This window comes from Pieris napi, chromosome 16 (genome assembly GCF_905475465.1).
Source record: "Pieris napi chromosome 16, ilPieNapi1.2, whole genome shotgun sequence".
NCBI classification, from domain to species: Eukaryota; Metazoa; Arthropoda; class Insecta; order Lepidoptera; family Pieridae; genus Pieris; species Pieris napi.
This window is the reverse complement of record NC_062249.1, coordinates 799,238-816,722: the sequence shown is the minus strand read 5'-3', so window position 1 is coordinate 816,722 and position 17,485 is coordinate 799,238. Positions and strand designations below refer to the sequence as shown.

Genomic DNA, 17,485 nt, shown 5'->3' with positions numbered 1-17,485 from the left:
GGGTATTATAAAAATGTAAAACAAAAAATTTTGTCTAAAAAATTAAATAAAAAATTTAGAGGTGGACCCACCCTTAACATTTAGGGGGATGTAAAATAGATCTTGTCCGATTCTCAGACTTACTGAATATGCTTAAAAAATTCATAAGAATCGGTTGAGCCGTTTCGGAGGAGTATGGGAACGAACATTGTGACACGAGAATTTTATATATTAGATTCTACAACACATAATGGCATGCAGATTTGTCTTAAAAGGCAGAATATTTCATAGTAGTCACATATTACATAAATTATAAATCAATCATATAGTGAACTCTCATATTATTTTCACTACATTTATAACATTATTAAAATATATTGTCAAATTCATATTAATTATAATAATAAGAAATAATATTAAAAACAGCATTCAACTGATTCAGTTTTAGCTTACATCACCATAATTAACAATGGTTTATACAAAGCTCTATCCCAACGTTAATTCAAATGCAAATTGCTAGTTTACATTCCGAAATAGCCTCGCCCCGAATCGAGATTATGATGAGTGACACGGAATAATTACTCTAATATATTGATTCTAGTGTAGTATAAATAACCAACTACAAATGAAGAACATGATGATTGAAGTAAATGGGTTTATCGTGACGTTTTGAATTCATTTAAAAAGCAGTGCCACTGTTCTCATGCTGGTCGATATTTTTAACAAAACAACCTTGCGATTCTGTAACTCACTTTTCGAACTCTCACAGCGGCGGTCGCGCTCAAATCAGTCTTAAAGCAGTTATTTTACTATTTGGCATTCTGATTAACAATAAACTACAAGCTTATAGTCAATAAAGTTCAGTTTACATTTAAAAATTAAATAAATAAATATTTATTATTATTCTCTTATATTAAGTGTAACATAAATTCTATTATAAAAAGAAAAGTTGTCAAAGTGACAACATGGAAAAAATATTTATGAGAATTTAGAAATAAAAATTGATTAAATTAAATGGAATATGATGCAAAATGATGATATTGAATGCGTAAAAAATGGAAATAAACAAAAACAAAATAAAATAAAATTACGTAAAGTCTAAGAAACGGACAATTTAATAGTGGTCAGACAAAATTTGCTTATGCCTAAACCTGAACCCTTTTTTCTCAGTGCTCTTGCTTGTGCTCTTTATGCTTTTGCTTGTGCTCCTGCTTCTTCTTGTGTTGTGCTCCTGCTTTTGCTTGTGTTGTGCTCCTGCTGATGCCTGTGTGTTTATTTTATTTTCATCCTGTGACGAAACGACGAGTTACCAAAACCAGCAGCCTTCATTTTTATTTTTGATCTTGTCCTATTTTTTGTTATGTGTCCTTTTTAAGTTACTTTTATGTGTTTTTAAATTTGTTTTAAGTTATTGTTTTTTTTATGTTAGTTTATTAACTGTTGTGAATGCAGGCCGTGACCCTATCTTGTGATGGCACGTCGATCGCGTCCCATACATGTACATTTTGCAACAAGTCTTTCAAATCTTTGAAAGGCCTCAAAATACACATTTCTAAAACACACAGGAACTGTATTAGCCAACCCAGTTCACTTTTAGACATCCATCCCATTATTCCGAGTGCGCCTACTTCTGTAGCCAACACTACAACTCCTTTCCATACATTACTTAGCCATTTGAAAAATAGTATACCAATTGTTAAAAGAATCCCTCGAGGAGCTCGATTAACTGTTGCTACACATTTGTCAAAATTAATCCAGAAATGTTATGTAAGCAATTGTACTCAAGACTGGCAGAACTTATTTTTATTTTCATACAGTACTCTACACATAATAAAAACTGATGAACCGAATTTATCCCTGACACAAAAGATAAAAAATAACTGTGCTGTAAGTTCCTCACCTTCACCCGCACCTCTAATTAAACATGATGCCCCTTTTAATCGCAAAAAACTCATCGAGAACAAAATTTGTGACGGAGATCTTAAAGGTGCCGCTCGCCTTTTGTTCTCCAATGACGTGCTATCGCCAGATACCCCTGACACCCTTGAGGCATTACGGACAAAACATCCCCCAGCTCCAGTAAACCCATATTTTCTCGACCCACCAACAGCAGGGCAAGCATGCCTTAAAATTCGAAACAAAGATGTAACTGATGCAATTTTATCTTTTAAACCAGGTTCGGCTGCAGGATTGGATGGAATCTCACCCCAACATTTGAAAGATTTAACATCGCATTCTGTGGGTGATGCAGGCGAGCAACTTATTAACTCGATCACAAAATTAATAAATTTTATGTATTCCGGGGATGTCAATACAGAAATTGTTCCCATTCTTTTCGGCGCGAACCTCATTGCCCTCACTAAAAAGGACGGAGGGGTGAGACCAATTGCTGTTGGATCAACACTAAGACGTCTGGCTTCCAAAATTGCTGTTCGACATATTTTACCAAAATTAAATTCAGAATTTGAACCTGTACAGTTAGGCTTCGGTGTGAAAGGAGGGTGTGAGGCAGCCGTCCATGCCCTACGCTCTTTCCTAAGTCACGGACAGCCAGACGTGTTGCTCAAAATTGATGTGAAAAATGCATTTAATTCGGTAAATAGGGATACCCTGCTGACTGAAATAAAACAACATATACCGGAAATATACAATTATCTTCTTCTCAGTTACGCTGATCCAACTAAATTGTTATATCGTTCTAATGAACTTTCCTCGGAAGTAGGTTGTCAACAGGGTGATCCCCTTGGGCCTGCAATTTTTAGTTTGGCTATAAATCCGATAATCAAAAATTTAAATTCTAATTTCAATGTTTGGTATTTGGACGACGGAACCCTAGGAGGTGATGTGGATACTGTGTTTTCGGACCTTCTTTTAATCAAAAATAAATTTGAAGCCATTGGTTTGGAGCTTAATTTTAACAAATGCGAACTTTTCATAAATAACTGCGACTTAAATTTAAATGATGTTAAAAAAAAATTTCAAATGTTGGCTCCAAATATTAAAATAGTTAACAGGAATTCCCTTTACCTTTTAGGTTCTCCAATTTTTAATGAATCTATTTCTGATTATATTCATTCTTCAATTACTAAATTTCAAAATTCTGCTGACCGTCTCCTTGAAATTAGTCCACATTATGCACTTTGCATCTTAAAATTCTGTCTTTTCCTCCCAAAATTTACATATGTGCTCCGTTGCTGCTCCTTTTGGAATCACCCAGATCTTTTAACACCATTAGACGACTTAATCAAAATTAGCTTAGAATCACTTCTTAATATGCAGCTGAACGAGCAATCTTGGACCCAAGCTTCCCTACCCATCCGTTATGGTGGTTTAGGGATTCGCAAAATTTCCAGTGTCGCTTTGCCAGCTTTTCTATCTTCTGTCCATAGTTCAGCAAATCTCATAAGTAAAATTTTAAGGGCTTCCCCTTCAAACTTTGAGATTGCTGGCTTGGAAGAAGCTAGAAACGCTTTCTTGATTGCATGCCCAGGTCAAAATTTTCCATTATCTCTAAATTCACAGAGGAGCTGGGATGACATACACTGCAAACTGACTTTTGACGATCTTTTGAGTTGTAGTACAGGTTCGGCGCGTGCTAGGCTTTTGGCCGTGGGTACGCATGAGGCCGGCTACTGGCTTCACGCTTACCCATCGTCAAATACAGGAACTTTTCTTGAGCCTGACACGCTTCGAATCGCAACCTGTCTACGGCTTGGGGTTCCGGTCTGCGCTCCTCATAAATGTCCCTGTGGCAGTGATGTCGACAAGTTAGGACATCACGGCCTGTCATGCCAAAAAAGTGCAGGCCGCTTCTCGAGACATGCCGCACTTAACGATATCATACGCCGTTCCCTTGCCACCGTCAACGTGCCAAGTCTACTTGAGCCGAGTGGTATTGCAAGAGACGATGGCAAGAGACCGGACGGTATGAGTTTGATTCCATGGAAGATGGGTCGGGTACTGGTATGGGATGCAACCTGTTCAGACACGCTGGCCCCTTCCCATCTACATGGAACCAACTACAGAGCTGGTGCGGCTTGTGAAGCGGCTGAAAAAAATAAAGCATGCAAATACAGGGGTCTGGGCTCAGAATATGATTTTGTCCCATTCGGTGTCGAGACCCTTGGTCCGTGGGGTCCTAGCGCTTTAAGGCTTTTTAAAGAAATTTCAAAAAGGTTAGTCGACATCACAGGAGACCGAAGATCTGGCAGCTACCTCGGACAAAGAATTAGTCTAGCAATTCAAAGGGGGAACGCTGCCAGTATCTTCGGAACCTTGCCTAAAGGGACTCCTTTTAATGATATATTTTAGTTTATGTTAAGTTTAGTTATTTATTTCAATGTATATTATTTTATTATTAGTTTTATGTATAATTATTTCCTATATTTCACATTAAATCAAAATTCTATTATTATTGGAATGTTGTTTTTAAATTATTTCCAATGCCGTAGCATCTTCCGTGGGCAACTTTATTCTGTTAATTTTATGTCAAGGTGCGCGAGTAAAATTTCATAACGCGCCTAAAGAAGTATAACTTCAAATTTTAAATACGCAATAGTGCTAATAATAAATAAAAATACGCTATAGCTATTTTACATAAAACATATTTAAAATCACATTCCTTGTACAGACTGCATCTTTGAATTATTCAAAACTCTAGCTTTGAGAACTTATTCATTTTCCCACGAGATTATACAGCTTTCGTGGAAATTTAAAACTTAAGGTTTTTACTTGCTATCTGGCATACGAATACATGACTTCCTTATAACTTGAATATATGGAGACAGGAGAATTGTAAGGCAAGGATTAACAATTTAAACCTTTAATAATTAATGTGTTTATCTTAAATTGGCACTCAATTAAAACTCGTAATAGGCCTCCTTTTCATTCGCTAAAATTTTACTGAAACATAAGGGCTTCAAAAAGATTAGTAAAGTAAAACAAAGATGATTTTATTATCTATTATTGTCTTCTATTGGTCTTAGAATAGAACTGTATGCTGTGCTAAACATTATCAAAATACTAATAGTAATGTGAAAAAACTTTCACGTGCAGCCTTGCGATTCTGTAACTCACTTTTCGAACTCTCACAGCGGTTTTCGAATCGCGAGTTACAGAATCGCAAGGCTGAATTGTATTTTGAAAATAGGCATTCATTGACATGGAGCACTTTAAAAATAGTGAAAGTGAACTAGAGAACGTAAAATACGAGGCGATATATAAAGGTTTTACGCCCTCAACCATTCTCAGTCGTCAATTGTCACCAACGACAGTTTAAAAACTATTATAATTATATTTAAACCGAACTGAGTCAACTGTGAATTGAGCTATTAAGTTTTGTATCGGATTAATTAACGATTGATATAAGCCAGCATAGCAGTAAAAATCTGTTTTTTTTTTAAAGTAGTACATTTTGGATTGGCTAGAATATATTGTTTCTAAACAGTAATTAGTCGTGTATAATTCCTTTGCTTCGTGCTTAGTGTCCCTTTAGATAGACCCTAGTGCGTTTCTAAAATAATAAGTAAAAATATTCAAACATTACACAGATATGGAAACCTCTTTGAATGTTAAAACGATATGAAAAACGTTTACCTTAAAAATATTATTAGTATTAACATTTTTATTGATATTGTTTCCGCTATATATAAAACAATGTGTAAGACAGTAGCTTGTATATCGACAGGCTATCCGCCTTAATTTCTGAGGTGAACTTTGAAAGAATTTTCAATTTATTCCATTGGGATGGGGGAAGCGGACAAACGAATACGCTATATAGGTCACTCTCCGAGTTATACATTCCCGCCATCCACGAGCTCCATCACTTTGCACGTGCGACCAGAATTCTTTGTGAATAGTTCGCCGCAATATGCCTTAGTTATGAACAGTATATAGATGAGCAAGATTTAATTTGGAGGTGGTGAGCATCTTGAAACAACATATCTTCTGTTCGTATTTTAGTACTGTCAGTAAATATAAATTTGAACCGTTTAATAATTGACGTCCATAAGTGGAAAATGGTCTACCATGTGAATAAATTATATTTTAATTATTAAAATGATAACCCTTACCTACTGTCCACTGACTCTGGTTATGGAGCTCGGCTTGTATAACCGGAAATTCAGAAATCTCGGATATGAAAGGATTTTTCCTTTTATAAAATGGTAATTGTTTCTAATCACTTTCCTATAAAACATGCACCAAACTAACAAAGAAATGTATTTATTGGGGGATTTGAACACTTCAAACACAACTTCATGATGTCTCGTGGAAAAAAATCATAAATACTTTTCTCAGTAGTTTCTAAAAGAGATCAAAATTTCAGTCGGAAAATACTAAATATATATATAATAAAAATAGCTTATATTTCAGACAAGTTCTTTTTTCCAACAAAAAAAAACTATAGTTTGTTTGCCGATCCCGACAAAGGCCTCCTGCAGAACCTTCCATTCAGCCCTTACTCGCCCCACTCTTGACTAAACCTTGCCTGCAACCAATTTCATTTCATCTTCCAATCTTTTGTACTATCCTCCCTTTTTCCAATTTTTGGATACCAATTTATTATAGTTTTACTCCTCTTCTCAGCTCTTCGCAAGGTGTATCCTATCCATCTCCTCTTGTCCTTTCGAATACTCTCTGTTAAGTCGGAAAGTACTGAGTATAAATAAATATATTCAAGTGCGACATGCAACTCTAAAGTCAATACAGAATTACAAAATGAATAAATGTTCTGTATATTACATTTATTGCATCATCTGCTCGTCTCTTAGAATGAATTATCGAATAGGATTAGCCATAATTATCAGACCTATTAAACCATATTGTCATAGCTTTATCGGAAATTTGTCACTGAAAATGTTAATGTTGCATTATAGTAAATTCTGATGTTACTAAATAACTAATTAATTAATCCAAGATTATACTGGTGTTGGTCATTTTGTAAGTAAATATTTTTGATGGTTTTTGTTCTTAATTAGTACACTACCTTTAATTCGATGACGTGTTATTTAAAGGCGCTAGTCGTGAAGTTTCACGATGTTTCATTATTTAGAAAAATAATTATGTTTATAATAATAATAATTGAAAATTAATAAATAGAGAATTAAATTTTAATTTTAATTTCATTTAAAACTTTGGTCCCAATGGCATTGTACCTTTAACGCTAGCAGTATTTCCAAGCTGTATTGCGATACTTATTCTTTGAGCAAAGAGCTGGTGCTTAGCTCTGGAGTCACCGCTACTAAAGGTTAAAGGTACACTGGCACAGGAAACTTTTTACATTCGTTTTCTTTTTCTATTTATTAATTTTTTATGATATGAAAATTGTAAATACTGTATATTTGTGTGTTGGGATTTAAGAATTATGAATAATTTAATTTCATTTGTCCTACATAAATTAATCTTAAAACGTAAATTAAAAATCAATTTCAAATTACTATTAATTTTACAGACTGGTTTCCTGGATGGCGAAAGCATGCAAGTCAGCCGAATGATGATGGGACATCTGGGCAAGATTGTGTGGAAGTTCGCAGAGCGATGCCACCACGACCAGCTCACCCCACATTCTTATGGAATGATAGAAGCTGTAGAGAGCATAACTACTTTGTGTGCGAGCGGCCTCGAGCAAATGGTAAGTAGAAACGTTAATTTCTTGATAATTTTGTTAAAATTGCAGTAAACATTCCTACCACTCGTATCGGTAACACTTATAGAAATTATAAACTACAACGAACATTAACATAATACTCGAAGTAGAGACCCTTTGGCCGCGCGGTTCAAGTGTACAGGCGCTTAAAGATTAAAGTTAGCGCCTGGTAGACAGTCACCGGACCCCAAAGCTGGTGCTTTCCTCGCTCAACGGTTGAGTATCGTAATACAGCGAGAACATTCTGTCAGCGTTAGAGGTGTTTTAATTTTCTATTCATCAATTTTTATTATGACTTTGAAGGTTAAGAATACTGTAAATAACTCGATAAGTCTTCCATTCTTGGCGAATCCTTTAAGGTCTCTGCAGTGAGGCTATGGAATTCACTACTCGTCCCATTCGCTTAGCTCCTTCCCTATCTTCCTTTAAATCTCAACTGTGCAAACATTACCTACCACATCCCTAACCTTTGTACTAACTGATGTGAAACTGATCTATAATTATCGTGAGTCCTGTTCACTGTTTACATATGTTTTAATTGCTTTGTTTTGTTCCATTAGTTTTGTCTAAATGACTATATGTCTTACGTATTTTGCACATCTTCCTTACATATATCTAATTTTTTATTCTCACAGTGGTTGCCGAGATTGCTCAAAAGTGATAATACCGCCAGTTGCCCTCCTTTTCATTTTAATTATGTCAATTGTATTATATTTCTTTACATGCAACGATGTGATAATAAATAAATACTGTATATGTGTGTGTGAAGTTAATTTTACACCATAATTTATCGACTTTAAAAGTTTCTAATTGGTATAAAAGTTAACTAACCAATATATGTACTATACAATAAAAGCTCTAAAGCGAGACGTATTTCACGGAGTAGACAATACAATATATCAACGTGAATGGTGCTAACTCTATTGATTGTAGCCGTAAAGTGCAAGCTTTAGTGCTGGCTTCTAATGATTGAGTATAGTACCGGGTGTGGTTTGACTTATTTTATTTACAAAAGCTTGCCAACGCTCGGCAAACTGATACATTGGTACTTAACATTAACAACAGCCTTTATTTCTAAAACTTGTAAAACATTGAAGTTTAATTTATTTGGATCCTAAAAAAATAACTTTTGACATTTAAGATCCATCATATGCTTGCATTGTCAGGTTTTGGTGGTCCACCGTTGGACATAGCCAGCCGATTACCACTCATGTCTGAAGTGGGCCAGGTGACTTTTAGACACTGGTTTTAATTCGCTGTATTATGTTATTATATTGTTCTTGGATATTCTTAGATTTCTCAGTGTGTTGAACCGAAAAAATATTCTTGAGTGATTCTTGTTCTAGTGGGTTCTTTCTGTCTGCCTTTAATTGTTTTCTACTTATAACTTTTGCTGTAATTGTCACTGTTGCACGAACCATACGGTTTTCTGTTGGATGACTAATAGATTTAATTAATACCACATAAAACATAGACCAGTGCAGATAGCCTTTAAAATAAATAAAAAGTGAAAAAATTACAGTAGGATGAAACCCATTGGAAAAGGAGGGGAATATGATCAAAATGAAAGGAAAAATAAATTACGGTCGATCTGAGGTCGGGAAGGGGCAGGGGGGGGGGCGAGTTTTCTACAACTTAGAAACTTACTTACGTAAGATCTACAACTTTTGTATTTGCAGATTTTTCACATAACCTCAAAATTTTGGTGAAAAATTCAAAAAACCATTTTTTTGGTTTTTTATTTCTCTTTTACAAAAATTTATTTTTTAAACGAAATTTGGTGAAAACTTACCTTATTATGTCCCAAATATACTGTAATTTATTTGATTAAAAATATTTATTTTTTCACCTTCTTTTGAATTAATATCGAAAAAACATCCTAATTTTCAATCGAAAATTCTGACGTCAAAATTTCTGCTTTTTTCAAAAAGTTGATGTGCTTTCAGTGCGTTGAAATCTCTACTTTCCTATGGTAAAAAAATATATATATATATATATTACCATGGTAAATCTTCTCAGAAAATGCAAAAAATCGTATGCAGTAACGCCCAGACCCGTCATCCCCTTCCCTACGTCTCTATGAAATACGAAAATTTTAGCCCATCTAAAGGCAAAAAAATTTCAAAGGTCACTCAGGTATATATAAGTTATCTTAAAATAGTAATAAATAGGCATCTAATTATAATTTAAAGAAGATTCATAGGGTGCAACTATGGATATAAAGGCCTAGTTTGTTTATCATAGGATTACATAATATGATAGCGTTATAGTAATCATTAATTAATGGGAACTTCTGCGTATTATCTGTCGATAATTTGTTTAATTTATTTTATAAACAAACAGGATTGAAAGAGTACTTACAAACATGTTCTTTGCTTGAGGTAATAGACGGTATCAAGGTGAGGTAATGCATGGGTTGCAGAAAATTCATTTAAGTTCACCGTTTACTGTGCTCGAGTCGCTCAGAGTTGGACACACAAAATATCCTCTACTTTGTCAATACACTTGTTATTTGAACTGGGAAGTGTATTCTATTGTAGAATTATTTACTGCCATTTATTGGTAAACCACGATTTCAAATAATCTAAGCCTTTCTAAAACTAATAGATTTGACGTTTTATTGATATTTCCATCAGTAATTATTTCGACTTACGGTCCTTCAAGAACAGAGCGTAAAAATTCTTAAAAGGCCGGCAACGCACTCTCGAGTCCTCTGGCATTGGGAGTGTCGGTATCACTAAGCATAAGATGTGCCTCCTGCACGTTTGTCTCCTGTTCTATAAAAAAAGAATAAAGTGCAATCTGGTTTTACAATCATGTACATCATCTTTGTATGACAATGCATTGTGGAATATAGTGCAAATTTGGCAAAATATTTTGCACAATTTTGTCAATATCCGCCAAATTAGCTGTCTGATCTAAAAAGATAACTTACCGGGTCTCATTAGATCATTATTAAAGTTATATATTCCAGGTTTAGAGCAGTGTTGGTTTTAGCGTGCGACTCTTATCCCTGAGGTCGTAGGTTCGATCCCCGGCTCTGCACCAATAGACTTTCTATGTGCGCATTTAACATTCGCTCGAATGGTGAAGGAAAACATCGTGAGGAAACCGGCTTGCCTTAGATCCAAAAAGTCGACAGCATGTATCAGGCACAGGAGGCTGATCATCTACTTGCCTATTAGATTGACAAATGGTCAAGAAATAGATACTGAAATCTCAGGCCTAGATCTGAAAAGGTTGTAGTGCCACTGATTTATTTTTACTTCAGGTTTAAATTGCAGACTTCCACATCAATATACAGTTACTGAAGTTCCTTTGACTTCATGATGGCATTTTACTCTCATACGTTATTATAGTTATTAACTCGTTTCGGTAATTTTTAACTCACTGAAAAGTGATGTGTTACTGAGAAATTTCAATTTTCAAAGTTTATTTCGCGCTAAGCTTCACATCGTCATGAAAAGGTAGTTTCTTCATCTTGAATTAATTTCTCTAAATTACTTTTATTAAAACAAAATAATAATAGAAGCCATCATTAAAATTGGCTTACATAAGTCTTAGGCAGCGACAAAGGCTCCAGCTTCTTCCGTTTTGCACGATCTGCGCCGTCTTTGACCAGACTTACATGCGGCTTTTATTTGACCCTTCTTTTGCACTTTCCTCCCCTCTGGCCAATCGCGGGTACCAGTACAAAATTATTTTACTCCATAATGATTTTCGTTACGCCTTCAAATACCTACAACGTTATATCCCTAAGTTTGAAAGTACCAAACACAAATCATTTCCATCGATTTGATCGGATCATATCCTTAAATTACATTATGGTAATCGAAATTGGTTTCTTTCAAACACGTCAAATCAATTCTCATTTGTTTTTTTTTTGACGTGACAACGTCTTATAATTCGATGGAGCCGGCTGCACGCACGAAAAAACATGACTCATGCGGCGTTACCTCGCTCTGAGGCTCTCCATTTAAGGCTTGAAGTGCAAGCGAGAGCGCGAAGCGACACAGAGGCACAATCGGACTCCGCGCTCTTCAGCGTTCGACATCTGTCTCTCTCCTACTTGAGTGAGCGATTCGTGACGTTGTCACGTTCAACTATCGTCAGTTAACCGACTTTACAGACAACCGATTTTTTTGGTTAAAAAGAAGAGCCGAAAGGTTTCTAAATAGCCGGCAGAGCTTACACTTCGACGCGTCTATCTTTAACAGAACATAATCCCATTTGCAAAGTTAATGTTAGGATCTGAGAGGAGATCTGAAATGGGCACTTAAATGTCTATTAACCCGACAGTCAGGCGATAAACGGCCTCCCAACGACCTGTCACGTGGTTGCACGTACGGGCACAGTTTAAAACTGGTAATAATTTAAACCTAAAAGGAATATGTTTATATTATCGTGTCGTAGACAACTGAATATTATTGGTGGTTTATTTCTTAAAAAAAGGTGGATAGAAGAAATAGAAGCGGTAGCAGGAAACGAATGGAGAAAGAGAGCCATAGACAGAGTCAGTTGGAAAAAGCTGGAGGAGGGCTTTACCCGTGAAGGGGTTCCCATCGACGGTACTGAAGGATATAGAATATCTAGCAAATGAAAAAAAATGTATAAAAATGTAAAATAATGTAAGCTATATATGATAATTTGTTTTTGTCATGATTGGAAATAAAACGGGCTTTATTATTATTTCTTAAAAAAACACCTTTCGTTTATTTTCGTGTGACTAGGATAAAAACTCTTTTCGATTATAAAAGATTACTACAAAATTTTAAAAATACTGAAAATTGTTATTGAAGGCTAAAGATAGTGCTTTGCTAGTTACTCAGCAGACCATTATTTTTACAGGGTAGTAACAGATTAAATATTTATTTATTTATTTTATTTGCTCAACGGTATTCCTACAGCTACTTACTAAACAATATTCAAACAATTACACTGTACACAAAAGCCAAAAACGGAATACACATTTAAACATACACAAAGCATAGTTTCACCTATACAAATACAAAAAATATACAAAGAATATATGTATTTATAATAAATTCTAAGTTCTAAGATTAATTGTTCATTATAATATATATTTAAAAAAGCGTGTCGCCTAGGTACGTTCACGAAACACTCAGTAGTAATTATTGTAGTCTATCTATATATATAAAAATGAAACCCGTTTTCCGTTGTCACGACATACCATGAAAACGGCTTGACCGATTTGTCTGATTTTTTTTTATAATATACCTTGAAGTACGAGGATGGTTCTTACGGAGAAAATTTTAAAAAAATTGAGTGAAAAAGTCTAAAAACAACACTTTTCTATATTACCATACAAAATATTCGTAATAATACTTAAAAGTCAATTTGAACTTTAATACCATAGCATAAAGTTCAAGTGTTAGTGGAGGGGTTCCGGGAAGGTAAATTTTTAATTTTTGACATAATGTATTTGTTGTGTTATCAATTTTCTTTTTTTTTATCTTACTAGCTGGACCGGTGTCCCGAATATTATTATATTATTAGAATAAGTATTTTAAACAAATAAAGAATCGACTGTTAGGCGGAACGATGTTCGCCAGGCCAGCTAGTTGTAAATAAAAATGAATCGCAAAATATGATGCTAAGTGCAAAACTCCAAGACAGCTGGACGAATTCAAGTATTTTTATTTGATTTAACTCTGAGGAAAAATTGGAAAATGTGTTTGCGGTATTAATCTTGAAAATGCATGTTTCTCGCATGGCCAATTGTATGTTCCTGTGAAGAAATATTTTCAGCTATATTTATGCACCAAATCATCTAACATAAAAATGAAAATATAATTTAACACAATGTTACTAAATGTTTTCAGTGTATGAATTAAACATTTTGCATTAAATAAACAGCTACAGTCTCTATGGGGTAACATAGCAAAGTGTTTAATATTGGTATGTAGCTATTAAAAAGGCCAGCTAGTTCTAGAATAAATAAAGTGTGTGCATATATCAAATATATATATTTCGCGCGTAGTCTCTTTAAATTTAATTTTTGTCACAACGGATTTAATCTAATATATAAAATTCTTGTGTCACAATGTTTGTTCCCATACTCCTCAGAAACGGCTCCACCGATTCTTATGAATTTTTGACGCATATTCAGTAAGTTTGAGAATCGGCTACTATTTATCTTTCAAACCCCTAAGTGATGTGACCTTCCCAAAAAAATGTTTTAATGTTTTTATATTATTATGATACAACATACAACCCCTAATTTTCACCCCTCTACGATCAACCCCTATTTTTTGTGATTGTAGATAGTTATTTTTCTTGAACTAATAAAATGTTTGCTAGAAATAATATACAGCCGGGTCAGCTAGTGTTATTATATAATATATACAAAAAACGTTTAATCCTGGAGTGTTGGATGTTCCGAGATATAGAAATTTTGCCTACTCATCATTTTACGATTAGAGCTTGTTTTTGCTAGTAGGCGAAGTGCGGTTGAATGTACCTAGGAATGCGAACAATCCAATTGTTCTCAGATAATTGGAATAGTCCTTATATAGGTCGAGATCTAGATTACCGCTAGCTTTTTCGTTCAACTTCATTTGCGTAGAATTAGAATGAGGTATTACATTAGACAATTTCTATTCTCTATATTTGCCTGAAATTAAGGCAATATTATGTGACAGAAAATCATAATAAAAAATGTGTGCGTGTACTAGGTGTACACACGTAAGAAGTGAAACTTCTTTATGACCTTATTTTTCGAAAAATGATCTACTATATTCAACTTTACAGAAATTGGTTAAATAAAGTTAAATTAGATAAAGTTTAACAAAAGGCTTTTATTATCATAGACATGAATACAAATACAATTATTTCATTTTAACTTATTACTGTACTACTATGTAGTACTAAGATTATTACAGAATTTCATTCATTGTAATAGAATTATTAGTATTACTATCATTGTTATTGTTATTATATATTTTTTTGTTTCTAATGGCTTCGAATCTCTTCGAATCAACCGTGGTAGGGACAAGAAAAAGATGGCGCTTAACCGAAAAATGTGACAAATGTGTGTAAATTTTTTTCCAACGCCGATAAAGAAGTTTGACTTCAAAAGCAACATGGCGCGTAACCTGCTACAAAATTTCTCCCATTCGTCGATAAAGAAGTTTCACTTCAAAACATGGCGCGTAACGGAAAAATGTGACGCGTAACGAAAAAATGTTACACTAAATTTTTTTCCAACCCCGATAAAGAAGTTTCACTTCAATAATGTGACGGTAAATTTTTTTCCAAGGCCGATAAAGAAGTTTGACTTCAAAAAGGAACATGGCGCGTAACCGAAAAACGTGACGCGTAACGAAAAAATGTTACACAAATTTTTTTTCCAACCCCGATAAAGAAGTTTCACTTCAAAAATTATACAAAATATTCTGTCATCCCTTTTCCATCATTGCAAAGTTTTGCATGTTTCACGTAGGTTATCTTATAATCTCTTGTAATCTTTCAACCCCTGAGACGTAGCAGATTTTTCGGTCCAAATACTCTGGGGTTCTCACTATGTTTCTTGCGAATTCTAGCGAATGTAGAAAAGAAAGCTATTGGGTTCACGCTCAAAGAAGAGTCGCATGTTTATCACATTAGCTTAATTTTGTAATGCATAGTTATATTATTTATATACTATTTTGTGAAAAAAGTTACCTTTGTAATAGATTTCAGATTACAACTCGTAGGATCGTAATATTCATAACTTACAACTACTATTGTGGGAATATAAATACATCTATTGTTACCGTTCAATACACAGATCATTATTATTACTTTATTTTGTGATTGCTTGTTTAATTTTTTCCCTTGATAGCTTGCTTATGTTCTAATATAATTGATATTATTTTATGCGTACACGTTGTTTTAGAACTATAAATACATAAGTTTGTTGATCCTTTGTTTTTAATCTGGATTAAAGTTATGTATTATTATAAATTTACAATTATTTAACATAATTTTAAATTTATCCGACGTTTCGCGTGCTTTACAGCGTGCGTGGTAACGGTGACTGAAGACAAAAGGTGTTGGATGTCAAAAAGTATCACAGCTGTAGAGAAAGTTGCATTATCTGTATTTATTTCCCCGGAGTTTATAATAATACATAACTTTAATCCGGTTAAAAAGTTTTTTCTTTAAATGTGTAAAGGTTATGTTAATAAAAGACAATACTAGGATCTCAGTGTGTTGTATTGTTTTTCTCCGTTTATTCTAAGACACCTGAACCGATTTGTTAGTATATTTTATTGAAAGGGTACGCTCCCCAGCTTTTCCTATGATATAATATTCTATATTTATTCTATATTATAATAATAATCTACAGGAGTAGACTCAGTGAGTGAATTCTTTTGAAATTTATGGGCATACTTAATGCAATTTAAGTATTTCTTATACGATTTCTCTAGTAAGCAAAATATTATTTCGAATTAATTTAATATAAAGCTATAGACAACAAAATTCTGTTCGCGCTATAATAATCAGTGCGTGGTTTTATTTCGTGACCATAAATATCGAAACCAAACTAAACCTTCCTACGGCCATGTACGTGACTATGAAATAATAAAAATTCTAGAACCTGTTCAGTAAAAATATATTCAAACGAGACTATTACACAACAGTTTTCACTCGTGCATGAATACACGTCAAAACAATGAGCGTGTAAAATAGGTGGTTTTAAATGCGCTGCTTTCCATTCAAAAGGCGCAGGAAGTTGTTACTCGTCATACCCACCGACCACTGTCACCCGGTTGTAGGGCGACCATGAAAAATAGAAAATTATATGACGGAGAGATAAGAGATTAAGGAATTACAATATTCACAGACAAACACAACAAAGGGTAAGATGACAGCTGATAGTAATGAAACTATCCAAGCCCTCAATTTTTTTTAAAGACGAGATCAGCTATTATTAAACAACTAAAATATTGCCTATATTTATTACAAGTCTTAATTTAATTGAATTATTGTGATTTCAACAACTATAAGTTATCGTAAACGAAGATGGTACATAGCTTCGGTAAAACAATAATTGTTTCGGAATGTTAATAGTACTCCAGTTAGTATTTCAAGACACTAATTCCAAGGAAATTGTATTGTTATTAATGAGCTTGCGGTTTCATTTAAGGGCCGCAATTTATATACTGTAGTAACGATTCCTGTAACAGTCTGTACTGTCATCTCATAATAAGAGGAAATCTCTAACATTAGGTTAGCGCACACAACAGAATACATGGACAAATGTCATAGTTTTTTAATAAGGATTTATATTCATAATTAAATTTATATATCTATAGTCAAAAGTTCATACAAACAAAAGTCTTCAAAGGACATATGGATCTCGTGCTTGTCCCTCTCAAAGGCAAATTTCCAGCGATATCTGAGCCCGCCGACGGTCCATTGGTATTCTCTGATATGCTTTCTTTACACTTCGATCCTCTCCTATTCTCTCAAGGTGGCCGGAGTCTATTGACTTTGGCATTCCACATATGTTGGGTTGGGGTACCGTCTCCTCATTCTCCTCCAACTCTTCATCCTGCATTTTTATTTTTAATTGGGCCAGGTATATTCAGTAGTTTCCTTTCGGCTACCAATTATTTCGCCTTTTTTTCACTTGATTTTAAATTTGATTCAGGAAATATTTTATTCACTAAAAATCATGGACACCGCACACACGTCTGTCGTCGACCTAGATGTTGAACGGACTATTGTCGTGAGTCAAATGACAGTTTCACATATTAGGTAACTACTCGTGATACTATAATTAGAAATGTTAAGCAATATTAACCATTGTTAGAAAACTTCATAAAACCTAGAACAGAAATCGAAATTGAATCT

At 34.1% G+C, this 17,485-nt stretch overlaps 1 protein-coding gene across 2 annotated transcripts in view; it reads left to right on the top strand.

Moving 5' to 3' along the window:
• LOC125057580 overlaps positions 1 to 17,485 on the top strand; it is a 198,080-nt gene that overhangs the window by 122,700 nt on the left and 57,895 nt on the right. For both annotated transcript variants that reach the window (XM_047661362.1, XM_047661361.1), the window contains exon 7: positions 7,430 to 7,609. In XM_047661362.1, coding sequence (XP_047517318.1) covers positions 7,430 to 7,609 — 180 coding nt within the window. The remainder of the gene's footprint in view (positions 1 to 7,429; positions 7,610 to 17,485) is intronic.